Source organism: Chelonoidis abingdonii, chromosome 22 (assembly GCF_003597395.2).
Source record: "Chelonoidis abingdonii isolate Lonesome George chromosome 22, CheloAbing_2.0, whole genome shotgun sequence".
NCBI classification, from domain to species: domain Eukaryota; kingdom Metazoa; phylum Chordata; order Testudines; family Testudinidae; genus Chelonoidis; species Chelonoidis abingdonii.
Window position 1 is genome coordinate 9272024 of NC_133790.1, and position 23384 is coordinate 9295407.

Below are 23384 nucleotides of genomic sequence, written 5' to 3' on the forward strand. Positions count from 1 at the left end.
CCGCCAACAGGGTTCAAGCCTTCCTTCCTTCAAGTCAGGATCACAAAAGAGCTGCCAGTTCCTAGCCATCCACAAAGTGCGTGGACACTTCCTCCTAGGTCAAAACCCAGAGAAGCTCCCTTCCCTATGGGTATTACCCTGCTTGTGCAAAGGGAAGTGTCAGAAGCTACTCCAAGCAGCAATTTCTGCAGGTCCAGGCTGCTATGCATGGGAAGGTCAAAAGGACAGCACAATGCCCCACCATGGCAGGCAGTGGGAGCAGTGCCAGAAAGGTGACAGCTCCAGGATGTATTACGTGTTGTAAAAACCTTTTTGCCCAAGCCCTGCTGATGCAGCAGAGGAAATCCTGTGAGCACCACCCCAATGCTGTGGAGATCCAAAGAGTACACAATAGAATATATAAAATATATGGAGATATACCTATCTCATAAAACTGGAAGGGACCCCAAAAGGTCATTGAGTCCAGCCCCTTGCCTATGCTAGCAGGACTAAGTACTGATTTTTACCCCTGTTCCCTAAGTGGACCCCTCAAGGACTGAACTCACAACACTGGGTTTAGCAGGCCAATATTCAAACCACTGAGCTATCCCTCCTCCCTGGAGACACATGCTCTGGGGCACAGCAGTGCTGACCACTACCTGTCCCCAGGAACCCTTCCGAAAGGTTCATGTGAAAGACAGCTACAGTCCTACCACCAGAAAGGGCAGGCAATAGACCTGACTACCCACATCTGCAAGCCCTTCTTTGTCACAACTGGTATCAAACTAATCTCTCTCAACAGGGTGCCCAATGTCCACCTCACAAACAGCCCACCACCATCACAACCAGCACCAACCAACCATCCCAGGCAAGAAGCTAGGGCTCCGCTGGATTTGAACTGGTATCCTCACAATGAAATGCTCTATAGCCCATTCCCATTACATTGAGCTCCTAAAGCCACTCCTCAGCAGCAAAGATAGACTAATCAACAGGGTAGAGAGAGACATTGCCTTGGCACCAGTCATAACCACCTTTTCAATAACAATCCCAGGCGGAAGATGCTACATGAGTCCAAGGAATCTCAATGGGTTTTACAAGCATTACAACACACCTGTGCAGTAGGTCAATGGTGTCACCACAGTGTACAAAGCACAGAGAGGCAAGAGGACTTGCCCAAGATAACAAAGGCAGGTCTCCTAAATCCCAGGCCACACCTTCCCTCTATGTCAAATAAGTTGCATCAAGCCCTTTTCCAGAGGAGCAGCATCAATAGCACCAATCCGACTGCCCCAACTGGCGGTTCCAGAGAGGCCAGCGCTGGATGGGTTCACAATGAATTCCTCTGGGCTGGAGGTGCTCAGCATGCTGGCCAGGCAGTGAGGCGAAGTCTGTCTGGGCTGCATCTGTTCTGTGAATAAACACAGCCCCTCAGTCTCCAGGGCCATCAGTCTGGCACCTTCCACTTGTACCAGACTCACTCACACTTTTTTTTTTTTAAGGGCGTGGAGGGAAAAGTGATTCTGACAGAGTGTCAGACGGAGCAGCCAACACCAGACAGGCTGTTTCCTTTCAGTATATTCTAAATGAAAGGGGGGTGGGGGGGCAACAGCCTAGAAATCCATAAACAAGTACCTCACACCTCCCGCTGCTGTGTGCCAGGCAGAGTATTACACCACCAAAGGCGGGATGAGACTCTTCCTTTCAGACAGAGCACACTTTTGTGCTTCCCATCCCCCTCACCCCCCAATTCACAGACATGATTTGTGTTTGTCATCCCTCAAAGCCCTGCGTGCTGAGAGCCAGCTGCCTCCGCTTGCAGCCAATCCATCAGAACACCGGAACAAAGCCAAAGTGCTTACAGATGCGCCTTGCTTCAACCTGCCACAGGGGACTCAGCTGCCCAGATTCCTGAGCTGCTCCTCTCCCTTCAGCACTGGGGTTTGCTTCTGTGCCAGGGAAACCAAAACTAGTCACTGTGACAGATACAGGCTACCACCCTGACTTGCTGCAGCCAGAGGGCAAGACAACAGGGATGTTTCTCTGCCTTTTTCAATGGTACCTCTCCTAGTAATTAAAGTACGTGAAAGAGAGGCTCTTTCTAATCAAAATGACTCCGAAGATTATTTTAATCTTATTTTCATAGACAGTAGAACTTCAGAGTTACAAACACCCCGGGAACGGAGGTTGTTCGTAACGCCAAACAAAACATTAGGGTTGTTCTTTCAAAAGCTTACAACTGAACATTGACTTAATATAGCTTTGAAACTTCACTATGCACAAGAAGAACGCTGCTCTCTCTCTTTTTTGTAGTTTATGTTTAACACAGTTCTGTACTGTATTGCCTTTTGAGGGAGGGGGCGGGGGTGTCTCTGGGGCTGCCTGATTGTGTACTTCTGGTTCCAAATGAGGTGTGTGGTTGACTGGTCAATTTGTAATTCTGGTGTTCATAACTCTGAGGTTCTACTATATCGTTTAAGAGGTGGTGATTTCAAAGGCGTCATTGATTTCAGGGAAGGGTTAATCTTTTGTTGTTAGTGTGTGTTTTTAAAAAGTGTATCTTTGGGGGAGTTGTGTCTATTTAAAACGTGAATGTATTTATTGTATTATGTGCAGCGGTTTATATCTAAAATGCTGTTTTAATAAACATTCCAACCAGATTCCAGGTGCCAGGCAGTCTTCAGGCAGGCAAGTGGAGCGTACACTCCAGATGAGCACACGAAACAACTTGGGGTCCAGGAGCAAGGTGCCCAAAGGGTCACGTCTACAGCTGTTTCACTGGGATACTGTTTTAGAGACGAACTTCACACCAACAAGAGAGGGGGGCCTGGTCCCATGGGGTCTGATATTTTAATGTATTTAGGCACCTAAGGATGCAGATAAGTGCCTAGCGGGATATTCACAAGTACCTAGAAACCCAGCTCCAATTGAAATCAATTGTTTGATAGATTTCAATGGCAATTAGTCACCCAGGCGCTTTTGGACGGGGAGGGAAAAAAGAAAAAAAAAAAACCCCACTAGGCATGCTACATACCTTTGACAATCTGGCCTCACATTCCCAAGCCCTGGGCTAAAATCCCTCTTGAGCTTAACAGTGTCAGTGTGCTCACGGAGTGGAAGAAGGCAAGGACACGTGACATGGGTTTCAACCAGGCCACAGCTTTCTTAGTCAAATCACATCCAAGGCTGCCAATCAGGGGACAGCCCAGAGCTGTCACAGCCCACTGATCTTTTGCCAATTCTTGGGGGCTCTCAATCATCACAAAGGGAGGGTCCCTGGGGGCCTCCACTCACCTGTCAGCATCCCTTCCCTTTCGGGGGTTGAGGCAAGAGGGGACCTCAACCCCCAGCCAGCAACACCATCAAGCGCATTGGCAGGGCAGTCCCCCCAGGTAGTGCCCCAGCCCTGGTTTGCATTTCGCAGGATCATAGAATCTCAGGGTTGGAAGGGACCTCAGGAGGTATCTAGTCCAATCCCCTGCTCAAAGCAGGACCAATCCCCAACTAAATCATCCCAGTCAGGGTTTTGTCAAGCCTGACCTTAAAAACTCTAAGGAAGGAGATTCCACCACCTCCCTACGTAACCTATTCCAGTACTTCACCACCCTCCTAGTGAAAAACTTTTTCCTAATATCCAACCTAAATCTCCATCACTGCAACTTGAGGCCATTACTCCTTCTGTCATATGGTACCACTGAGAACAGTCTAGATCTATCCTCTTTGGAATCTCCTTTCAGGTAGCTGAAAGCAGCTATCACATCCCACCTCATTCTTCTCTTCTGCAGACTAAATAATCCCAGTTCCCTCAACCTCCCCTCATAAGTTATGTGCTCCAGTCCCCTAATCATTTTTGCTGTCCTGCACTGGACTCTTTCCAATTTATCCACATCCTTCTTGTAGTGTGGGGCCCAAAACTGGACACAGTACTCCAGATGAGGCCTCACCAATGCTGAATAGAGGGGAATGATCACATCCCTTGACCTGCTGCCAATGCTCCTACTCCTGTTCCTACTCCTAAAGGGTTAGATTTGATGCCCCCATCTCATACGGAGATGCCCTTGGGATACCCATTATACTGCCTTTTTTGGATCTGCAGCCTAAATCAGCGAGTTCCCAAACCTGAGCCGGCTTTTGTTGGTGACAAATCTGAGGAACGGTCACAGATTGAAGTGTCATTAGAGGAGGTTTTGGAATTAATTGATAAACTTAACATTAACAAAGGCCCTTCAGTACCCTGAGGTGAACAGCATCAGGCACCACTGATTTGAATTCATTCAAATTCAGAAGATCCCCGACGTGTTCTTCGCTTATCTCAATCTGCAGCCCTTCCCCTTGTCTACAGTAACTTCGCGAGCCATCCCGTCATGCAATTTTTTGTGAGGAGACTGCAGCAAAGTAGGCACTGAGCAGCTCCACCTTCCTATCATCCTCTGTTACCAGCTCACCTTCTCCATTGAGCAGAGGACCCATGCCGTCCATCTTTTCTTTAATCAGTGCTTGAAGGGTTAAAAACAAAGGCAAGGGACAGGGGTGGCACGTTTGGCTCTTCGGCGGCAGGTTTCTCTCGGAGGGAAGGACCTGCTGCCGAATTGCTGCCTTCTTCTGCAGGATGAGGCCTGGGTCACTTGCAGGTTTAAACTAGTGTAAACGGAGGATTCTCTGTAACTTGAAGTCTTTAAATCATGATTTGAGGACTTCAGTAATTCAGCCAGAATGCAGGAGGTCAGACTAGATGATCATGATGGTCCCTTCTGACCTTAAAGTTTATGAGTCCATGACCACACTACACAGGATATGCTCTACTGTATATATCACATAGCATATGAGAGGCAGATGTTTCTGAGCCCCTTTTGCATTTGGTATTCTAAGAACGGCCCATGTAAAAAAGTCAGTCAGTCATATCAGCAGGCTGCTTTTGCATTCTCTCTGGTATTTTGTTATACAGAGAAACAAGAAATGAATGCAAAAAGAATACATTCAGGGCCTTGAAACATGAATTCTTACTGGGCAAACACCCAGGAAAGGGTAGGTCCAGTTCAGGTTTTTGCCAAACCTCAACAGCACACTCATAATTGTAAAAACTGAAGTTAGTTTCTATCCAGGTCCAATTTACAGAAGAGGAGTCAGATAAATGGTTCTGATCTGGCCCACTTCCAACTTTGTTTTCGGGTGTTACACAATGGAGAAGTTACCACTGAGAAATCAGAGCAAGTCAAAACAATGCGTCTGGCAGAGAGACGGATTATTAGTCACCAGAGCTGACACAACCTCTTTGCACAAGTGCCTGAGGCCTGCACTCAGTCCACATCCCAAGTACATACATCACCATGCTAGCAGAGGCAAAGGGCAATTTCAGAATCTGTGTTCTATTGTCAAATTCTCGCTTGTTTGTCTCGACTTCATTGGTCAGAACCCATGCTGCTGGGAAAACAGAGTATTTTGGCATTTCTGGCCAAAATCTGGAGCGATCCATCAAAAGGTTCATGCACTTACCGTGGAATGAACCTGATGACCTAATCTATTTTTCTGTTTCTCTAACTATTATGACTTTGGAAAAGCAGAAATGTATTTCTGATCCAGCCATAACTGAGGGCTCAGTGATTCAGGACTGCACTTAGACATACCCAATAGCAAGACTCAAACACTGGTTTGCATAAGTCTACTGTTCTACAGTATGTATTTCACTTCCAGACTACTTTTTCCAAGACCACTCGGTGTCAAATGCAGAAGAGAAACTGTAACATGGAGAGTGTGGTGTTTTGCCAAGAGAGCGAGAGTGTTGGCCTTTGTAACTGGTTAGCTTCTGTGGTTAGTGCATCTGCAAAACTGCTAGCCACTCTGTGTTTGCCTGAGCCGCACATAAAACACCTGGCACACTCTCCCTGGGGTTATCGGCAAGCGTGATGGGAAGGCAATGGGACCTGGCAAGAATGAAAGGAGCGGAAGATGCAAGTGGAAAGGAAAAATTAAAAAATACAGGATGAGAGCAACAAAAGAAGAAGTGGAAGTGAACAATGGAAACCGACCAGTCTTGTTCCTCTAATTCCTCTTAACCAAAACCAAAAACACTGCATTCACTTCCCACTCAAAGAAACCGACAGAGCTGATCGAGCCAATGCACAGCTTCATGGAAGCATTCTTGTTTAAAGTATGACATGCATCCGACGAAGTGGGTATTCACCCACAAAAGCTCATGCTTCAAAATGTCTGTTAGTCTATAAGGTACCACAGGACTCTTTGCTGCTTTCTTGTTTACAGTTACCCAGCGGACAGTAAAGGAGTTGTGAAAAAGGGACAAGTCATAAATCAGTAATTACACATTTGCACCAGTGCAACTGAACTCAGAGTCTGGCCCAGGGAACAGAGAGAGCACACACCGGTTATTCTAGTGTTTTCTAGCTCAGACTCTCGAGGGTTCCTCTGGCTTTAGCATCCACAGAGAACCAGAAACAGCACACACCCGCAGGCCCAGTGACCTCCCACTTAGCAGTGGCATCCACTGGAAACGGGAAGGACAGCCCCAGACACACAAGGCCCTTTCTTCCAAACATTTGGGATGTAGGAATGAGTATGAGGATTGAATTAGACTGGAAAAATCAGAAGAGCTTTTGCATCATCAAGTATAATAAACCACATTAAAACACATGGAGCTCATAATAATAGGCTTAGGTATTACAAAGCATTCAGCACCTTCCAAGAGCTGTACGAACAAGAAGAAATGAGGAATTCAGACACACAGAAACCCCAGGAGGAGACTCTGTGGGTAGAATGCCCGCCTCCTTACCTCTCATTCCCTGGCTGGAATTCAGACAGCAAGGAAGGCCTCCTCCGCTGTGGCTGCATAATAGATCCAGGTGGTAGGTGGGAAGTGTAATCTCTGGGATGATGCTGATACTCTAACAGACCCACATCCTGCAACAAACATAGAAAGAGAGCTGTTATGCGGATATCAAATATTCAGAAGACCACGATCACTTGCACTTACATCTCAGCAAATTATGTGTGATATTCATTTAAGAACACCAGGTGCCAGACTGAATTCCCTGGGGAGCTCTGAGCACTCTTTATCCACTATGTAAGGGGAAGCAGTGCAAGGGTCCCTGAGCTGCCTTACCAATGAACCTCAAACACATGTTGGGGTTAAGATTAGGGTGACCAGATGTCCTGATTTTATAGCGACAGTCCTGATATTTGAGGGTCTCTCTTATATAGGTTCCTATTACTCACCCACCCCAACTCCGGTCCCTGCCAGGCATTTTACATCTTTCTGTTGCTATTCAAGGGGACAGCTGATCGTCTGTGAAAGGATGCAGGCCTACCTCTGCCAGGCCAGCAGCAGAAGTGTTAAACAGCCATCCCCCCACAGTACAGCACACAGTCATGTGGTGAAACCACAATTTGTCAAGTGGGGGGTTTGGGAGGCAGACAGGGGCTTTATACAGTAAAACCAGGTGTGATGAAAAATGTTTGTAATAGGAGATCACTTTTCCTTGGTTTCAATACAGTTCTGCAGAGAGTTATCAACCTTCAGCGCAACAGACCCACAGAGTTTAAGGAACCATTAGATCCTATAGTCTAACATCTTGTGTCTAACAGATCATTACGTTTCACCCAGTTGCCCCTGCTTTGAACCCAATAATCTGTGTTTGGCTAAAGTTTATCTTCCAAAAAGGAAGATTATTACTACTCGTATTATCATGGCATCAAAGAGTCTCAGCCACGGATCCGTTGCACTGTACAAACACTGAACAAAAAGACAGTCCCTTCCCTAAAGAGCTTCATGTCATGAGAAACTAAAACTAATCAAGCTCATTTAATTGTCCAGCCTGAGGCCCTGTCTACACTAGAAAGTTGTACCATTTTAATTACACCACTATAGTTAAAGAAGGACAACTCCTTGTAGTGAGGATGCAGGTATATCGGTGTGAAACAGCAACAGGCAGACAAAGGGCTCAATCCTGCAACACGCTGAGCACTGTGTCCCCAATCCAGCCAAACACGGGCTTAACTTTAAGCATGCAAGTGGGTCTGCTGAAGTCATATCCACAGAGTAGAAAAGTTTAAAAGAAAATTAAATTTCTAAAATGCTTTCAACTTTAGCAACCTACGGTATTGGTAACAAAGAAAACACATCATCATCTTGACCATGACCCTTTAAACGTGGCTCCCAAGAACTGAGCAAAAAGGGGTGGAAAGGACAGTTTGTTACTTACTATGTACACATTCCTTTTGTTCCTTGGCGGGTACAGTACTGTATGTCCCTGATTTAATTAACTAAGGAGCCCTTCTGCTCTATGCCACAAAGACTCTTATTCAAACAATGAAATATTTCAGCTGCTATATTTCAACTGCTATTTAACTGCAGATAGGTGCCTGACCACAGGGCAGGGGGGAAGAGAACAAAGATTAATAATCTAATTACCTAAAACACTGATCAATGCTTCATAATGTCACACCACTTTCATGACAACCATGGTAATATTGGAATATACACTGCTACCTCGATATAACACCACCCAATATAACACGAATTCGGATATAACGCGGTAAAGCAGTGCTCCAGTGGATCAAAGCAAGTTCAATATAACACGGTTTTCCCTATAACGTGGTAACATTTTTTTGGCTCCCAAGGACAGCGTTATATCGAGGTAGAGGTGCAGTTATGCAAGAAGGAAGGGAAATACTAGGACTTCAGAGCATATTTTAAGTATTTTTCATCTGAAAAAAAATTGAAACATTTCTACGCTGGTTTGATTCCCAAGCCACTCAATGCAGATAAGTGTTTCGGGGGGAGGAAGAATGATCCAGTGGCTAGCCCAGGATTCAGGAGACCTAGGTTCCCTTCCCAGATCAACAGACTCGCTGTGACACCTTGGGCAGTTCACTTAGTCCCTCTGTGCCTCACGGGCCCCATCATAAACTGCAACAACAAACATGGCTGCTCCTCACAGCGGGGTTCTGAGGCTAAAGAAAAGAGCTTGCCAGAAAGCAGGTGTCCCCCCCACAGAACATTTCAGTTTTTTGGCAAAAATTGCAAAGTGCACCAGGAGAGTCCCCAGCCCTTGTAGAATGAAGTCCAGCTAGGGAGCCCAGCCCACAAAAGAGAACTGGGACAGGAGGAAACCAAACTATAACTCCCATGATGCACTGTAGCAGCATATGCAAATCACACTATTTGGGGTTTCTGCCAAAATATTTCCTGGGTTTGTTTGTTGGGGTTTTTTTCTTGAATGAAAAAAAGTAAAATTGTCCATGGAAATCAGACAGAAAACTCCAATTTTCTGGGAAAAGCCAATTTCAAAAGAAAAAGGTTCAAACATCCCTTGTAAATACATTAAAGACTGCGACTCTTTCAGGCTGTGTCTACACTCAAACCACTACCGCCGCAGAGAGACAGCTGAAGCGCTACAGTGTAAACACTCACTGCAGTGACAGAAGGGGTTCTCCCATCGCTGTGGTTAATCCCCCTCTCCAAGAGGCAGCAGCTAGGTTGGTGGAAGAATTCTTCTGTCGACCGAGCACTGTCTCTGCCAGGGGGTTAGATCGGCTTAACTATGTCACTCACAACTGTGCAGTTTTCACCCCCTACTCCCTCATGCAACGTAGCTTGGTCAACTCAACGTTTTAGTGTAGACCTGGTGCCAGATACCATGGTGATGGGGCCAGATAAGTCCCACCAATTTTCAAAATGAGTCCCACAGATTTAAAAATCAAGAGGAGCTGGACAATGATCTCACGCTGAAGCCATCCCTTCTCAACTTTAACAAAGAACAAAGAAATCAGCAATGAAAGGCAATGCTTCAATTCCAACTGGGACTACAGATTAGAAGAAAATGTCAGGAAATATCAAAGCCCAACATCTTGGGATGTCAAGAGGTAAAATAACATGTTTGTACAGTAACTCTATGGAAAATCAGAAAGAAATAAGAAGAATTCTAGGCATTCTCTCCAGAGGAGCCAAGAAAAACAGAATAATTTCCAAGTTCAGCATCTCCTTCACAAAAGCTTAAATGAGACCAATATCAAATGGGGGGGAAATGGTGTCTACTAGCTACTATTTCTTGTTATGCCTGGAATAGCACACGGGGATATTAGCCATGGCGCCAGGGTTCATGGTTTCCCACTGCTATATGATAACGTGGTGTTACCCATTGTTTTCTTTTTCTATTCTAGATTATCTTAGTCAAGTCCAGTTCTTTTAGGCAGCATGGATGAGCTTGCATAGATTTCATCCATTTCTTCTACCTGGATAAATTCTATGCAACTCCAGCTACACCCCTACTATTCCAGACCTGGGCCTCTCCTGAGCTGAAGCATGACTTGACAGATGGTTTCATGTGAAGACAACATCATCTACTGGAGACTGTCTAGGTCAAACTTTACGTTGGTATTCCAAATTCTGATATGACCCAGATCTCCAGAGATAAAATCCCCTGAGTTGCTTAGTCTGTAGCAATACTAGCTCATTGAGCAGGTGGTTCTGTTTGGAACCCAGGAATGTAGATTAGATCATATTATCTTATACAGAAAACCAAGGAAGTTTGAGATGGAATGATCCTGTTAGATCTTCCAGTCCATCTCCCAGGCACTACAGGACTGTTCACTAAGGCACATTCCCCCAATTTCTGGCTCATTCTATTTTTAAAGGTCCCATATGGTGTTGCTTTCGGCACTTCACTAGGGAAGCTATGCAAAATATAAGCATACCTAGTGAACGGATGGATAGGCAGGCCCATAAGCAGGACCATCACCTTTTGAAAGAAATATATAAAAAGGAATAAATCATGCCCAGATTCCTAGATCGAGAAGTGGATTTGCCCAGTAAAAATGTCAAACTCAATTTTGCATTATTAACAATTATATATGGTTTATGTCATACCTAACCAGGAAGACCCTGCCAAGCCAATTACATGATTGCTAGAAGAGTATTGCAAACCTCAAAGAGGCAGGCATATTTCAGCCCTGGTGTTCAATCTTTCCTATACTCTGGTTCCCTTTTCCATAACCGGATCCCCACCAATCTAGCCAGGACATCCTTCCATTTTGCACTGTGCAAAGGGCAGAGTAGTCATGATTCCCTGATGCCTGTGCCTGACCTCCTGCTTGAGCACCCATGGTCTAAAGGGAAATTCTTGTTTGTCAGGCCCAATAGCGCCCCAGCTCTAAGCATGTAAGAAGGCTCTCCAGCTTCCATCCCCTGCTCAAGCCAGCCTCCCTCCCAATTCTCACTAGCCTTACAAGTCGTTATACTGCCTGAAGTGAAGGGAAAGCTCACAAAGATGTGCTACTACCCATGAGTTACGATCTTTGAGACCTGTCTTTCCTGCTTCGCCACAGAATCATAGAATACAGAATCACAGAATATCAGGGTTGGAAGGGAACTCAGGAGGTCATCTAGTCCAACTCCCTACTAAAAGCAGGACCAATTCCCAACTAAATCATCCCAGTCAGGGCTTTGTCAAGTCTTGACCTTAAAAACCTCTAAGGAAGGAGATTCCACCACCTCCCTACGTAACCCATTCCAGTACTTCACCACTCTCTGAGTGAAAAAGTTTTTCCTAATACCCAACCTAAACCTCCCCCACAGCAACTTGAGACCATTACTCCTGTTTGTTCTGTCATTCTAGTTACCACTGAAACAGTCTAGATCCATCCTCTTTGAGAACCCCCTTCAGTCGTTGAAAGCAGCTATCAATCCCCCTCATTCTTCTCTTCTTGCAGATTAAACATCCCAGTTCCCTCAGCCTCTCCTTCATAAGTCTTGTGCTCAGTGCCCACTAATCATTTTGTTGCCCTCTGCTGGACTCTTTCCAATTTGTCCACATCCTTCTTGTATGTGGGGCCCAAACTGGACTAGTACTCGATGAGCCTTACCCAATGTCGAATAGAGGGGAATGATACAACCCTCAATCTGCTGGCAATGCCCTACTTATACAGCCTAAAATGCTGTTAGCCCTTTCTGGGAACAAGGGTACACTGTTGACTCATATCCAGCTTCTCATCCCCTATAACCCCTAGGGCCTTTTCTGCAGAACTGCTGCCTAGCCATTCGGTCCCTAGTCTGTAACAGTGAATGAGATTCTTCCGTCTTATGTGCAGGACTCTGCACTTGTCCTTGTTGAACCTCATCAGGTTTCTTTTGGCCCAGTCCTCTAATTTGTCTGGGTCCCTCTGTATCCTATCCCTACCCTTCAGTGTATCTACCACTCCTCCTAGTTTAGTGTCAATGGCCTGGTCTACACTGGGGGGGGGGGGAGGGGGGGTGTCGATGTAAGATACACAACTTCAGCTACAGGAATACCGTAGCTGAAGTCGAAGTATCTTATTTCGACTTACCTCCTGTCCTCATGGCGCAGGACTGATGTCTGCGGCTCCCCTGTCGACTTCGCTACCACCGCTCGCTCCAGTGGAGTTCTGGAGTCGACGGGGCGCGCGTTCGGGGATAGATATATCGCGCTACCCGCCAATACAGTGGGTAGTCTGGACGTACCCCATGAGACACAGCGTTGGCCAATACACTTTCCAAATGTTCACTGACAGACTCTGATGTGTTTCACTTCACTAATGCTAGTGCTTGGTTCTGCCAGCATAAAACAACCTTAAATTTAGCATAAAGGATTAAAATCCATGAATCTCTATGTGCCCTTTGACAAACCATCAAAGGAGCCACAGGAGACCTGTCAGAATGTAGGTGGATTAATTGTTCAGAAAGTTACTACAGTAAATTGCATTGTATGCCAAGATTGTGCTTTTCACACACAAATACCTTTAGGGTTTAACAAGTAGGTGTCAGAAGAGGCCTTGGTTTGTTTTGCAATCTTTAAAAGGCACTCTCTGCCAGAAAACCTTCCAAGTGTGGCCATGACAAAGAGATGATCTTCTAATGACCATCTTTATCATTCCAAAGCCTCTCTTGTGACCTCCCCACTCAGAATGCAGGTGATGGCCCCAATGCCACAGCGAGGCATGCAGCACCATGCGCTTAAACACTGCAATTCCTTGCCTCCTGTTAGAGAATGGGGACAAAACATTGGGAGTGAGATGACCAAAGACTGCCTAGCCCCAAAGCTATACGTCTCTTCTTTTTCTTTCTTGGTTGTTTTCGGTTTTTTAATTCTACTTTTTGCTCATTCTCCATTCCTTCTGTCTCTGGATGTCTTTTCTCTTTCTTTGGAAAAAAAAACAAAAAACACTGAAACACGAAAATGAACTCTCTCCTCTATTTGCTGATAGCTCAAAGCAGTAGGCTCTTTCTCCATGGAGCTGTTATATCCCCCCATTTTCCCCTCTTGCGATTTCATTCCCTAGCCCTCCTCAGCCCCACTCATCTGCCCTCTCAGCTGCTTCTCCACTTTACAATCCTTGGCGGTTAATCCAGAACACAACATGCTAGTAGGAACCTTTCCAGAACACAACATGCTAGTAGGAACGTCATCTCCTAGACTGTACAACCTAAACGTAGCATCTCCAGCCCAGGGATTCCTTTCGGTGAACGACCATCAAATATCCGCACTGACACCTTACTAGCTCACAAGTTGCTGATAAAACTTGTCATGACAGACAAAAACATGAAAAGCCCCCCCTTGGTGCTCTCTAAAGCTCAAGTCTTTTGCCTGCCTTTAAAACAGCATTCAACTAGAGCACCAAGAGGCACCCACTCAGATTAGTAACAAAAGTGGGCCACAAATTTTAAACACGCTCTCCCTCACTCCCCAACTTCACTTCTCATCAACAACCCCCCCCGTTTTAAAGGGTTGCTATGGGGCAGTCACCATCCTCAAAGCATTCCAACTGTAACATCTGCTCCAAATGCATCTATCTACGTAGAGGCTACAAGAATGAGGGCTGAGTGCCTCACAACCTCGAAAGCACGTCCCTGGGAGGCAGGGCAGTGCTGTTATCCCCGTTCTGCATGACTAGATGACTTGCCCAAAGTCACACATGAAGCCCAGGGCAGAGCAGAGAATTGAACACTAGTCTCCCAAGATCCAGACTAGTGCCCTAACCACTGAGCCATCATTTCACCAGAGATGCTGGCTGAAGGGGAGGTGAGGGTCATGGAAAAACAAACAAACAAAAAACAGTAAACAGGCAACAAAAGTGTCCGACAGCTCTAACTACTATAACCAAGGATACTACTGTGCACAATGACTTCAGCTCAGCTAAGACAGGGGGCGGGGAGGCGGAGGGAGGGGACCAAAACAGGATATTTCATATCAGGCATCAGCTGGAAGATAAATCAGTGTGTAGTGGTTTTTCCAAAAGGAAGTAGGCAGGCTTGTCTGGGGTGTCTTGACTTTGAAATCATTTGGGGATCATTTGAGACATACCTTCCAACAGCCTGCAGGCTGACCAGATCTTCTTTCATGATGACTTAGATATTGCTTTGCAGCTTCTGGAAATTCTACAGAATTTTGCAAACAAATGTCCTGAAAATAGGTGGTGTGGGAAGAAGGAATTAGCAATATCTTTCAGTTTTGCTGGTGGAAATTAACTTTTTTTAATACACAAATGAACGAGAGACAACCAGCCAAACCAACAAACAGTAGCATCAGCCACCATTTGGGAAACCCCAGTTCTGAGGTCTCATCATCCTCTTGATCAATCTCCCCCGAAACCTAACTGTGGAGAGAAAAACTACACTAACTGTTACAATGTATAAACAAACTGTCCTGAGCTTTCTTTCTGCTATGACAGCACATGGATCCTCAGAAAGCATGGCAACTTTCAGTGGGCCACCGAAGAGTTATGTTTCAAACGAAAGGGTTCTGCCCCTTGCCTGAGATCCTATTCCATGTGTAGGTCTTGGGCAACAACTGGTCTGTTAACATCAATAGTCATGCCACATGGAGATTGGTCTATCTAGCCCAGTGGTCCCGTGGCCGGCGGACAAGCATTCGCCGAAATGCCGCCAAGAAGCGGCAACGTCAATAGGCGTCGCTGCCAACAAGTGGCGTCACCCAGAGGCGGCGTCGCCAAAATGCCACCAAAAAACAGCGGCATTTCAGTGGCGACGCCTCTGGATGACGCTACTTCTCGGTGGCATTTTGGCAGATGTTCGTCCACCGGACAGTATGCGGGTGCACACAGATGCCCCGGCGGGCACCATGGCGCCCGTGAGCACCGCGTTGGGGACCTCTGATCTAGCCATTTATGACACTCATTGCGGATAACAACAGGAGTTCATGCTACGGACTGCAGGCAGCATGTGCTAGCAGTGGGGCTGCCTTGTAGGGGATAAGGGCAGCCCATAACCCTTGGACTTTAACTGGATTTCTATGCGGAGACTGAGGGTAGAATATAGGTCCACTGAGAACAAAGAGTGTGTTGTACGCAGAGCAAAGGCTCTTGGATAGCTCTCAAGATCCCTTTTCTACAACAAAAACTGTCCACACACACACACACACACACACACACCCCATCAAATCTTTACTGCAACCTCACCACATGAATTGAATGCTGGCTAATATTGCACACAGTTAAATCCTCCGCAATAACCTAGTGAGAGACTCCAACCACACCAGATTTGCACAAGGGGAGTGGCACTGCACAGCCCAGCTCCCGGAGCAGACGCAGACCTGTTAGTCATTATAGACTCAGAAGCAGACCACCATGTCCTTGTGATCACTTGCAGCTTGACAGCAAAGTGCAAACGGTACAGTTCCTCTTGATCTTCCTCAAGCCCCTCAAGTTTTCCCCTCAGTGCCACGCTGGACCATGTGGGCTGAAGGACCAAAGAAACGGTTCCCTGCTAGCAGTAACATCTCCATGGAAATGCACGGAGAAAACAAACAAACAACTTCAGGATTAACCAGGCCCAGAAATGTATCAACGTACAGGTCTGTCTCATCTTACAGGGGGTTCCATTCCGCTGTTAGCGCGTAAAGTGAAAACCACGTATAGTCAAAATTACATTGAGTCGAATGGCAGGTGGAATCGCTCGCACTACAGAAACAGTATTTCAATTGTTATTTTTCTCTTCTTTTTTTTTTTTGCCAACCACATAAAGCTGAAATGTTAAATGCGCATAAGATGCGACAGACCTGTACATATTTGTCACTCTAAAACCAGCAGCTGTTGCACAGAATCACAGGCCCTCTCTCCAGTACTCTGGATCGTTGCCCTGGCCAGGATGCTGAAATTGCCCTATGTATTATTTCACTGCAGCTAACATCCAAACTTTGATCCTGTCCACAGCAGATCTGAGTGGCAGTCCATTCCCCAAACCACTAAGTAACTGTACTGGCCATCCATTTGCTCCATTAATTATAGCGTGCATGCAGCACCCAGGTGCAGGGATGTGCGCGGCTACTAGCCAGGAGGGAGAGGGAATGGGAACAGGGATTACAACACGTGGCAGCCAAGAATAAAAAGAATTCTAGTTTCACCTACTTAAAACCTTGGAAAGTGTATGGTGTCCATGGGCCATGGCATACACCCTGGAGATAAGAGAAGATCCAAGTGGGACATCGAGAGCCTCGACTCCCACATCAAACTAGCAAGGCTGCAGTGTGCTCCCCACCCTCCTGCCTTCTGTTCAAAAATGCATTTGGTCAGATTCTAATTTTGCCTCTGGATGGAAATACTGGGCCCAATTCTGCTCTAATTTAGACCTTGAAACCCCACTGAACCCAAAGGGTTGACAGGTGGTCACTGATGGCACCATATTTTATGCTGATTGCTGGTAGAACTAGTGGGGTAAGGGCCTAGAAGTTAAAACAACATGGTCAGTCCCCTCAAAATACATGAAATTTTTATTGAGCTTCGGACAATTCCATGCACTGAAACCACAGCTCTCCATTTAAACCTGTTTGCTTCTGGGGCAGTGCCTTCCACTGCGCCCAAATACACAACCAGTTCAAATAACCCAACAAAAACCGTTACATCTGCAACACACACACACACGTACGTGTGCTCGGGATTCTGCAAAGGATCGAAATAGAAGAAAAAAAATTAGTGTTTAAAAAAAAATGCTAAAGAGCCAAACAGCCTCATTAAAATGTCTTCATTCAGGAGCATGGAAAGGTGCATAAGGCCTATTTGAAATCCGTCTAGAGCCGTCCTTAGCCACCAAGAAGGATCAGATTAATTTGCACATCCGCTGTGTGTTGGTGGGAGCTAGCTGATGACAGACAGCTCTGGCATGCTTACGGTCTTTTTATGTTTTTGTTTTCGATGCTTTTTTTTTTTTTCTTCTTCTTGAAGCACTACTGAAAGCACTCCTCCCACCCCCACTTCCTGGTAAATCCTCTGACCCTGAATAACCTGAGCTTGTCAGGCTCATTTAGATACAACAGTCAAACTGTCATAAGAGAGAGAGAGAGAGAGAGAGAGAGCGCGCGCGCGCACAAGGGGGGGAGGAGAGCGAGAGAGAGGACTGAATCAGTCCTCAAGAAAGCCACGAGCTTCACAGAAACCCAGAGGGTTCTAATGAAAAAGCTTTTTGATTTTGAAAGCTTTCTGTCTGCAATGCCATCTACCACACTGTCTCAAATAAAAGCCCCCATTAGCTCCCGACCTCAAGATAACCTGTATACTAAACCAATAACTGCATGCAAGCCACCATTTCTTGCTGCTTAGTTTGATTGCGGTTCTAACCGTCTGTGGTTGCTTGCATGTTTCATTCTTTTCTCCCTGCTTCCAGCTGGCAGGGTCTGGCTGCCTGATCTCCAGCCAGGAGAGAGAAAGGGACTTTTGGAAGCAACTCTGCAATCTGCTCCAGTTCGGACCTTCACTTTCCTCCAAACCCAGACAACATCAGTCACAGCCAACCACTGTTATGCTTCCTGTCTCCCAGGGTATGTCTACATTACAGGATTATTCCAATTTTACATAAACCGGTTTTGTAAAGCAGATTGTATAAAGTCGAGTGCGTGTAGCCACACTAAGCACATTAATTCGGTGTGTGTGTCCATGTACCAAGGTTAGTGTCGATTTCTGGAGCGTTGCACTGTGGGTAGCTATCCCGTAGCTATCCCATAGTTCCCGCAGTCTCCCCCGCCCATTGGAATGCTGGGTTGAGATCCCAATGCATGATGGTGCAAAAACAGTATCGCGGGTGATTCTGGTAAATGTCCCACGCAATCCTTCCTCATGAAGCAATAGCAGACAATCTTTGCGCCCTTTTTCCCTTGTATTGCCCTGGCAGACGCCATAGCATGGCAACCATGGAGCCTGTTTGCCTTTGTCACTGTCACCGTATGTGTACTGGATGCTGCTGACAGAGTGGTACTGCAGTGCCACACAGCAGCATTCATTTGTCTTTGCAAGGTAGCAGAGACAGTTACCATCCTATTGCACCATCTGCCATTGTAAATTGGCGATGAGATGATGGTTATCAGTCATTTTGCACCGTTTGCAATTGGAAATGGTGATGACAGTTATCATCGTTTTGTACCATCTGCCTATCATGGGTGCTCCTGGCTGGCCTCGCTGAGGTCGGCTGGGGGCGATGGACAAAAATGGGAATGATTCCCTGGGTCATTCCTTCTTTATGTTTTGCCTAAAATAGAGTCAGTCCTGCCTAGAATATGGGGCAAGTCTACAAGAGAGCCAGAGAGCAGCACACTCCGAGTCAGAGCCCCAGGAATCCCGCAGAAATGGTGAGCTGCATGCCATTCTAGGGGGTGCACCTGCAACAACCCCACCCATTGCTTCCTCTCCCACACCCTCCCCGGCTACCCGTTGCAAAGTCCCCCCATTTGTGTGATGAAGTAATAAGAATGCAGGAATAAGGAACACTGACTTTTTAGTGAGATAAAATGAGGGGGAGGCAGCCTCCAGCTGCCTGATAGTCCAGGCAGGACATTAAAGGGGGGAGCGCAGCCTCTCAGTGCTATGAGAGTCCAGGGAGTACAGAATCTTTTCTTCATTAAAGGGGGGGGGCGCGCTGATGGAGTTCAGGCTCCAGCTGCTGTGATGGGGACGGTTACCAAGCATTTGTTACGTCTGCAGGAACGACAGGGATCATTCCCATATTTACCAGGCGCCCCGGCCAACCTCAACGAGGCCAGCCAGGAGCATTCACGGGACGATGATGGTTTCCACCATTTTGTACCATCTGCCATCAGGAAAGGAAGGGAAGGGATGCTACTGTTCAGCGCCGCAGCACAGCGTCTACCAGCAGCAATGCAGTAGACATAACTACGGTGACATTGAAAAATGGCAAGAAACGATTTTTTTCCCTTTTCTTTTACTGGGGGGGGAGGGGGGATAAATTGACGAGACAGACCCTGAACCCACCCGACAATGTTTTGACCCTACAGGCATTGGGAGTCAGCCAAGAATGCAACTGCTTTTCGGAGACTGCGGGGACCGTGGGACAGCTGGAGTCCTCAGTCCCCCTCCCTCCATGAGCGTCCATTTGATTCTTTGGCTTCCGTTACGCTTTTCACGCAGCACTGTGCTGAGTCCCTGCTGTGGCCTCTGTCTATCTTAGCCTGGAGATTTTTCAAATGCTTTGCATTTCGTCTTCTGTAACGGAGCTCTGATAGAACAGATTTGTCTCCCCATACAGCGTCAGACCCAATATCTCCCGTACGGTCCATGCTGGAGCTCTTTTGGATTGGGACTGCATCGCACCCGTGCTGATCGAGCTCCACGCTAGGCAAACAGGAAATGAAATTCAAAAGTTCGTGGGCGCTTCCTGTCTACCTGGCCAGTGCATCCGAGTTCAGATTGCTGTCCAGAGCGGTCACAATGGTGCACTGCGGGATACGCCCGGAGGCCAATAACGTTGATTTGCGGCCACACTAACCCTAATCCGACATGGTAATACCGATTTCAGCGCTACTCCTCTCATCGAGGAGCAGTACAGAAATCGGTTTAAAAAGTCCTTTATATCGATCTAAAGGGCCTCGTTGTATGGACGGGTGCAGGGTTAAATTGGTTTAACATTGCTAAATTCAGTTTAAACGCGTAGTGTAGACCAGGCCCCAGACTCGGGCACTTTCCCATGCAGAGCAAGGACCCCTACCAACAACCTGATCCAGAGCTTCTCAGTGGCATCAGAATTAGCTCCTGAAGATGCAGGCTGGGGCCAACGGGAGGGCAGCCTGATACTCTGAAGTCATGGGCTAATCTTGCAACAAATATGACCCATCATTTTCCCAACAGAGGAACAGCCTTTAATATTCCCTTTCTTCATATTCATTTTTAAGGCCTTTTTACAGTGAGTTTAGGGAGACCTGTGACTCCAGCAGAGCATTCCCTACCAGTGTGTTCTATTCCACCGCGGAATGGCCTTCCAGTGCTCGAGGGATCTGCAAGTGAGCACAACAAAGCAGTCGACACGACACAACAAGAGGGCAGCTCTGCAGTGGAAGAGGGATGAACCAGGTGACTTAACAGGCCTGTCCATCTCTAATACCTGTGATTCCAAGTACATGAGAATCTCGACCTGCCTCAGCTTCCCTACCACAGTCCTAGAGCACAAAGTACTCAGGAGATGCCATTCTGCCAGAATGCTGCATGCCCCAAACTCGAGGGGAGGGGCGGGGGACACGACTGGACAAGCACAGTCTTTTCATAAGCCACCAGTCCAGGCTTTTATTAAGTGCTTATGAATAAGCAAAACCGAGTCCTTTTCCCCCTAGCTGGCACACTGCACAGATCATATATGACAAGTTCACTTCATGTTTTATTGTAAGAAATTTTTTGAAAACAGGACATTTCAACTGCACTGAGACAACAGCTTTGCCGAAAATGAAGCTGATTAATCAGATTGTGCCCTTAAAGGGAGCACAAAATGATGGTGAACACATTATAAATTGAAGTATAAATTGCTTCTTATCCTAATTGTAGGACTATGATGTTTGGTTAATTTTAATTGCTGGTAATCAAAATATTGTTTTTAAAGAATTCCTTTCAACGGCAGAGCAACAGAACCGGGAGAAAAAGATGGTTTTATAGCACCCAAGTTGTGCCAGGCCAGGACATATAAATCCACTGTGTTCTCTGGGAATCATTAGGTTAAGAAAGTGAAACTGAAGCCTCCAACTCATGCTGAAACGTGCTGCCAGCACGTTTCAGCATGACACGGATTGAAACCTGCAGAAGCGTGGGACAATATGGGCATGAATTTGTATGAAACTGCTGCCTGAGAGAGGGGCTGGACTAGTGGTTAGAGCCTAACATGCAAGTCAGGAATCCTAGGCTTCCCAGTACCTAGTGATGTCTCTTTGGTAAACTGAGGCACAGAATGGTTCTGATTGCCCCAATCACTATCTATGGTACTTGTGATCCCCATTACCAGAGTATTTAAGTCCCTCACAGTCCTTAACATATTTACCCTGACAACACCTCCTTGAGGTCGGGGAGGTAAGAGCTAAGAATTATCATCAGTAGTAGTATTTTACAGATAGCACAGAGTTACTCTGTGACTCAGTTTCCTGAGGAAATATCTAAGCGGGGCCAAAAATTGCTGTGTAGACCGTTTGGGCTCAAGCCACAGCCTGAGCTCTCAGACCCTCCACCCTCGCAGGGTCCCAGAGATCAGCTCCAGCCCGAACATCTACACAGCAATTTTTCAGCCCTAGAGCTCAAGCCCCATGAGCCACTCAGCTGACCCAGACCAGCTGCTGTTTTTTTAATCCCTGTGTAGATGTATCCCAAGTGATTTGCGCAACATCACACAGGACGTCTGCAGCAGAGCTGGAAATTCAACCCAGGGCTCCTGTGTTCCAGGCTAGGAGCCTACCCACTAAACCATCCTTCCTCCCAGCTCCCGCACTTGTTTTGCCAATGAATCCTATCTCACTTCTCCCTTTGTCTCCCATCTTACCCACTAGATCACCAACTGAAAAACAGCCTACACCATCAGCAAGCGAAAGTCAGCAGTCGATGCAGAACGAGCGAAGCTGAGTTCAATCCCCCAAGCCGGCTACCCATGCCATCAGAGGTTCACCAACACTCTTCCCCCACTGCAAGCATGCACACAAGCTGTAAATGATCACGGGTAATGGTCTGAGTAGCTTGCACGTGCTCAATGGCAAAATGGAGAATGTTTTTGAGGCAGGAGGCATTTTAGTTACACAGGACAGTCTCAGCAAAAAGACATAGAACTACACTGACCCAGTTACTGTCTTATCCATGACGGTGGCCTCCCAATGAGGGTCATGGCACCTCGGGCAAGAGGAGGCATTTTGGGGAAGCCTGGACTGCTGCTACTCAGACTGGAGGATTTCTGTCTCCAGGGCTGTCGACCCAATAGCAGCTATTTTCGTGCCAGCATCAAGCAGGACCTATTTTAGCTTCTCGGTGTTTGAACGGCCCTGGGCACTGCCCTGCAGACTGAGAAACATACTTTTTAGCCTTTACCCGTGTAAAGCCACTTTCTGAGGCCAAAACATCTCAGCAGTGCCATGATGCTGTCTGGCCGCACCAGGCTCTCACTGCACCCTCACAAGACAGCAGACTAGCCCTGAGAAACTCACTGCGCAATGGGAGAGGAGACGCTCCCATCTCATTCAGAAGAGCATCCTGGCAGGAGCTCTGCATTCATGGCCTCTTGCTGCTCCTCCGTTATCGGGCGGACAGAGGAGCAGCGACGGCACGAACTACAGTGGCGCCAGATGGATGTCCTGTAAGGTGTTTATGGTAGATGCGGGGGAGGGAGGAGTTTGCTCTCTATACCCTGCATTAGGTAGGCTGGCTGGTTGTTTCTTTGGAGGGAGGGATCATTTTTAAAAAGTAATGTTTGCCCCTGGTTCCTACTTGGAGGCAGGGCAGGGCGGTTCCTCCCCTCCCTGCCACAGGGCTTGTGAGGAGACATTACAGGGTGGTCTTCTCCCCAAGCGGCTGCCCCCAACACTATGGTTTCTGCTAACTCTGAGTGGAGGGGCAGAGAGCGGTGCCATGATGCAACCCTATTCCAGCAGCGGGTGCTGCTCCAGAGGCAGGTGACGGTATGGCCCCTCACAGCCCGGGCTCCAATGCTGTTCCACTGGAGGCAGGCACAAACCCTGGCAGCACCATGACGCTAGCACTGAATCGTGCCCTGATGCCAGTGGGAATTGACATGCTGTGTGTCCATTGGTGATCTGCCATAACCTTTTACATGCTTGAAAGTGACATTAATCTCCTCTCCTCCCCACCACCAGACACATTTAGCAAACACACCAAATTCTGGGCTGGTGTGGAAATATCCCCACGTGCTGGTGAAGGCACCCCGCCCCCACATACACACGCTGCTACAAAAACATCAAGATGTTCCTTTATTCTGGTTGGCAACAAGCCACCGTCACCCAAAGCCCATCTCTCTCTCTCTCTCACACACAAGCAAAATCTTCTGTATGGGGTATATGCAGAGAGATCATGACTGGGTCTAGGCTGCATAGCATGATCTGCATGTCTACATGCTTCCAGCCCTCCAGATACATCCCAGCCCCATGGTTACTGTTAGAGCACGT

The 23384-nt window shown here is 47.0% G+C and overlaps 1 protein-coding gene across 15 annotated transcripts in view; it reads right to left on the bottom strand.

Moving 5' to 3' along the window:
• Positions 1-23384, bottom strand: part of NCOR2 (nuclear receptor corepressor 2) — a 428298-nt gene that overhangs the window by 277337 nt on the left and 127577 nt on the right. For all 15 annotated transcript variants that reach the window (XM_075060010.1, XM_075060008.1, XM_075060007.1 and 12 more), the window contains exon 3: positions 6761-6888. In XM_075060010.1, the coding sequence (XP_074916111.1) occupies positions 6761-6888 (128 nt within the window). The remainder of the gene's footprint in view (positions 1-6760; positions 6889-23384) is intronic.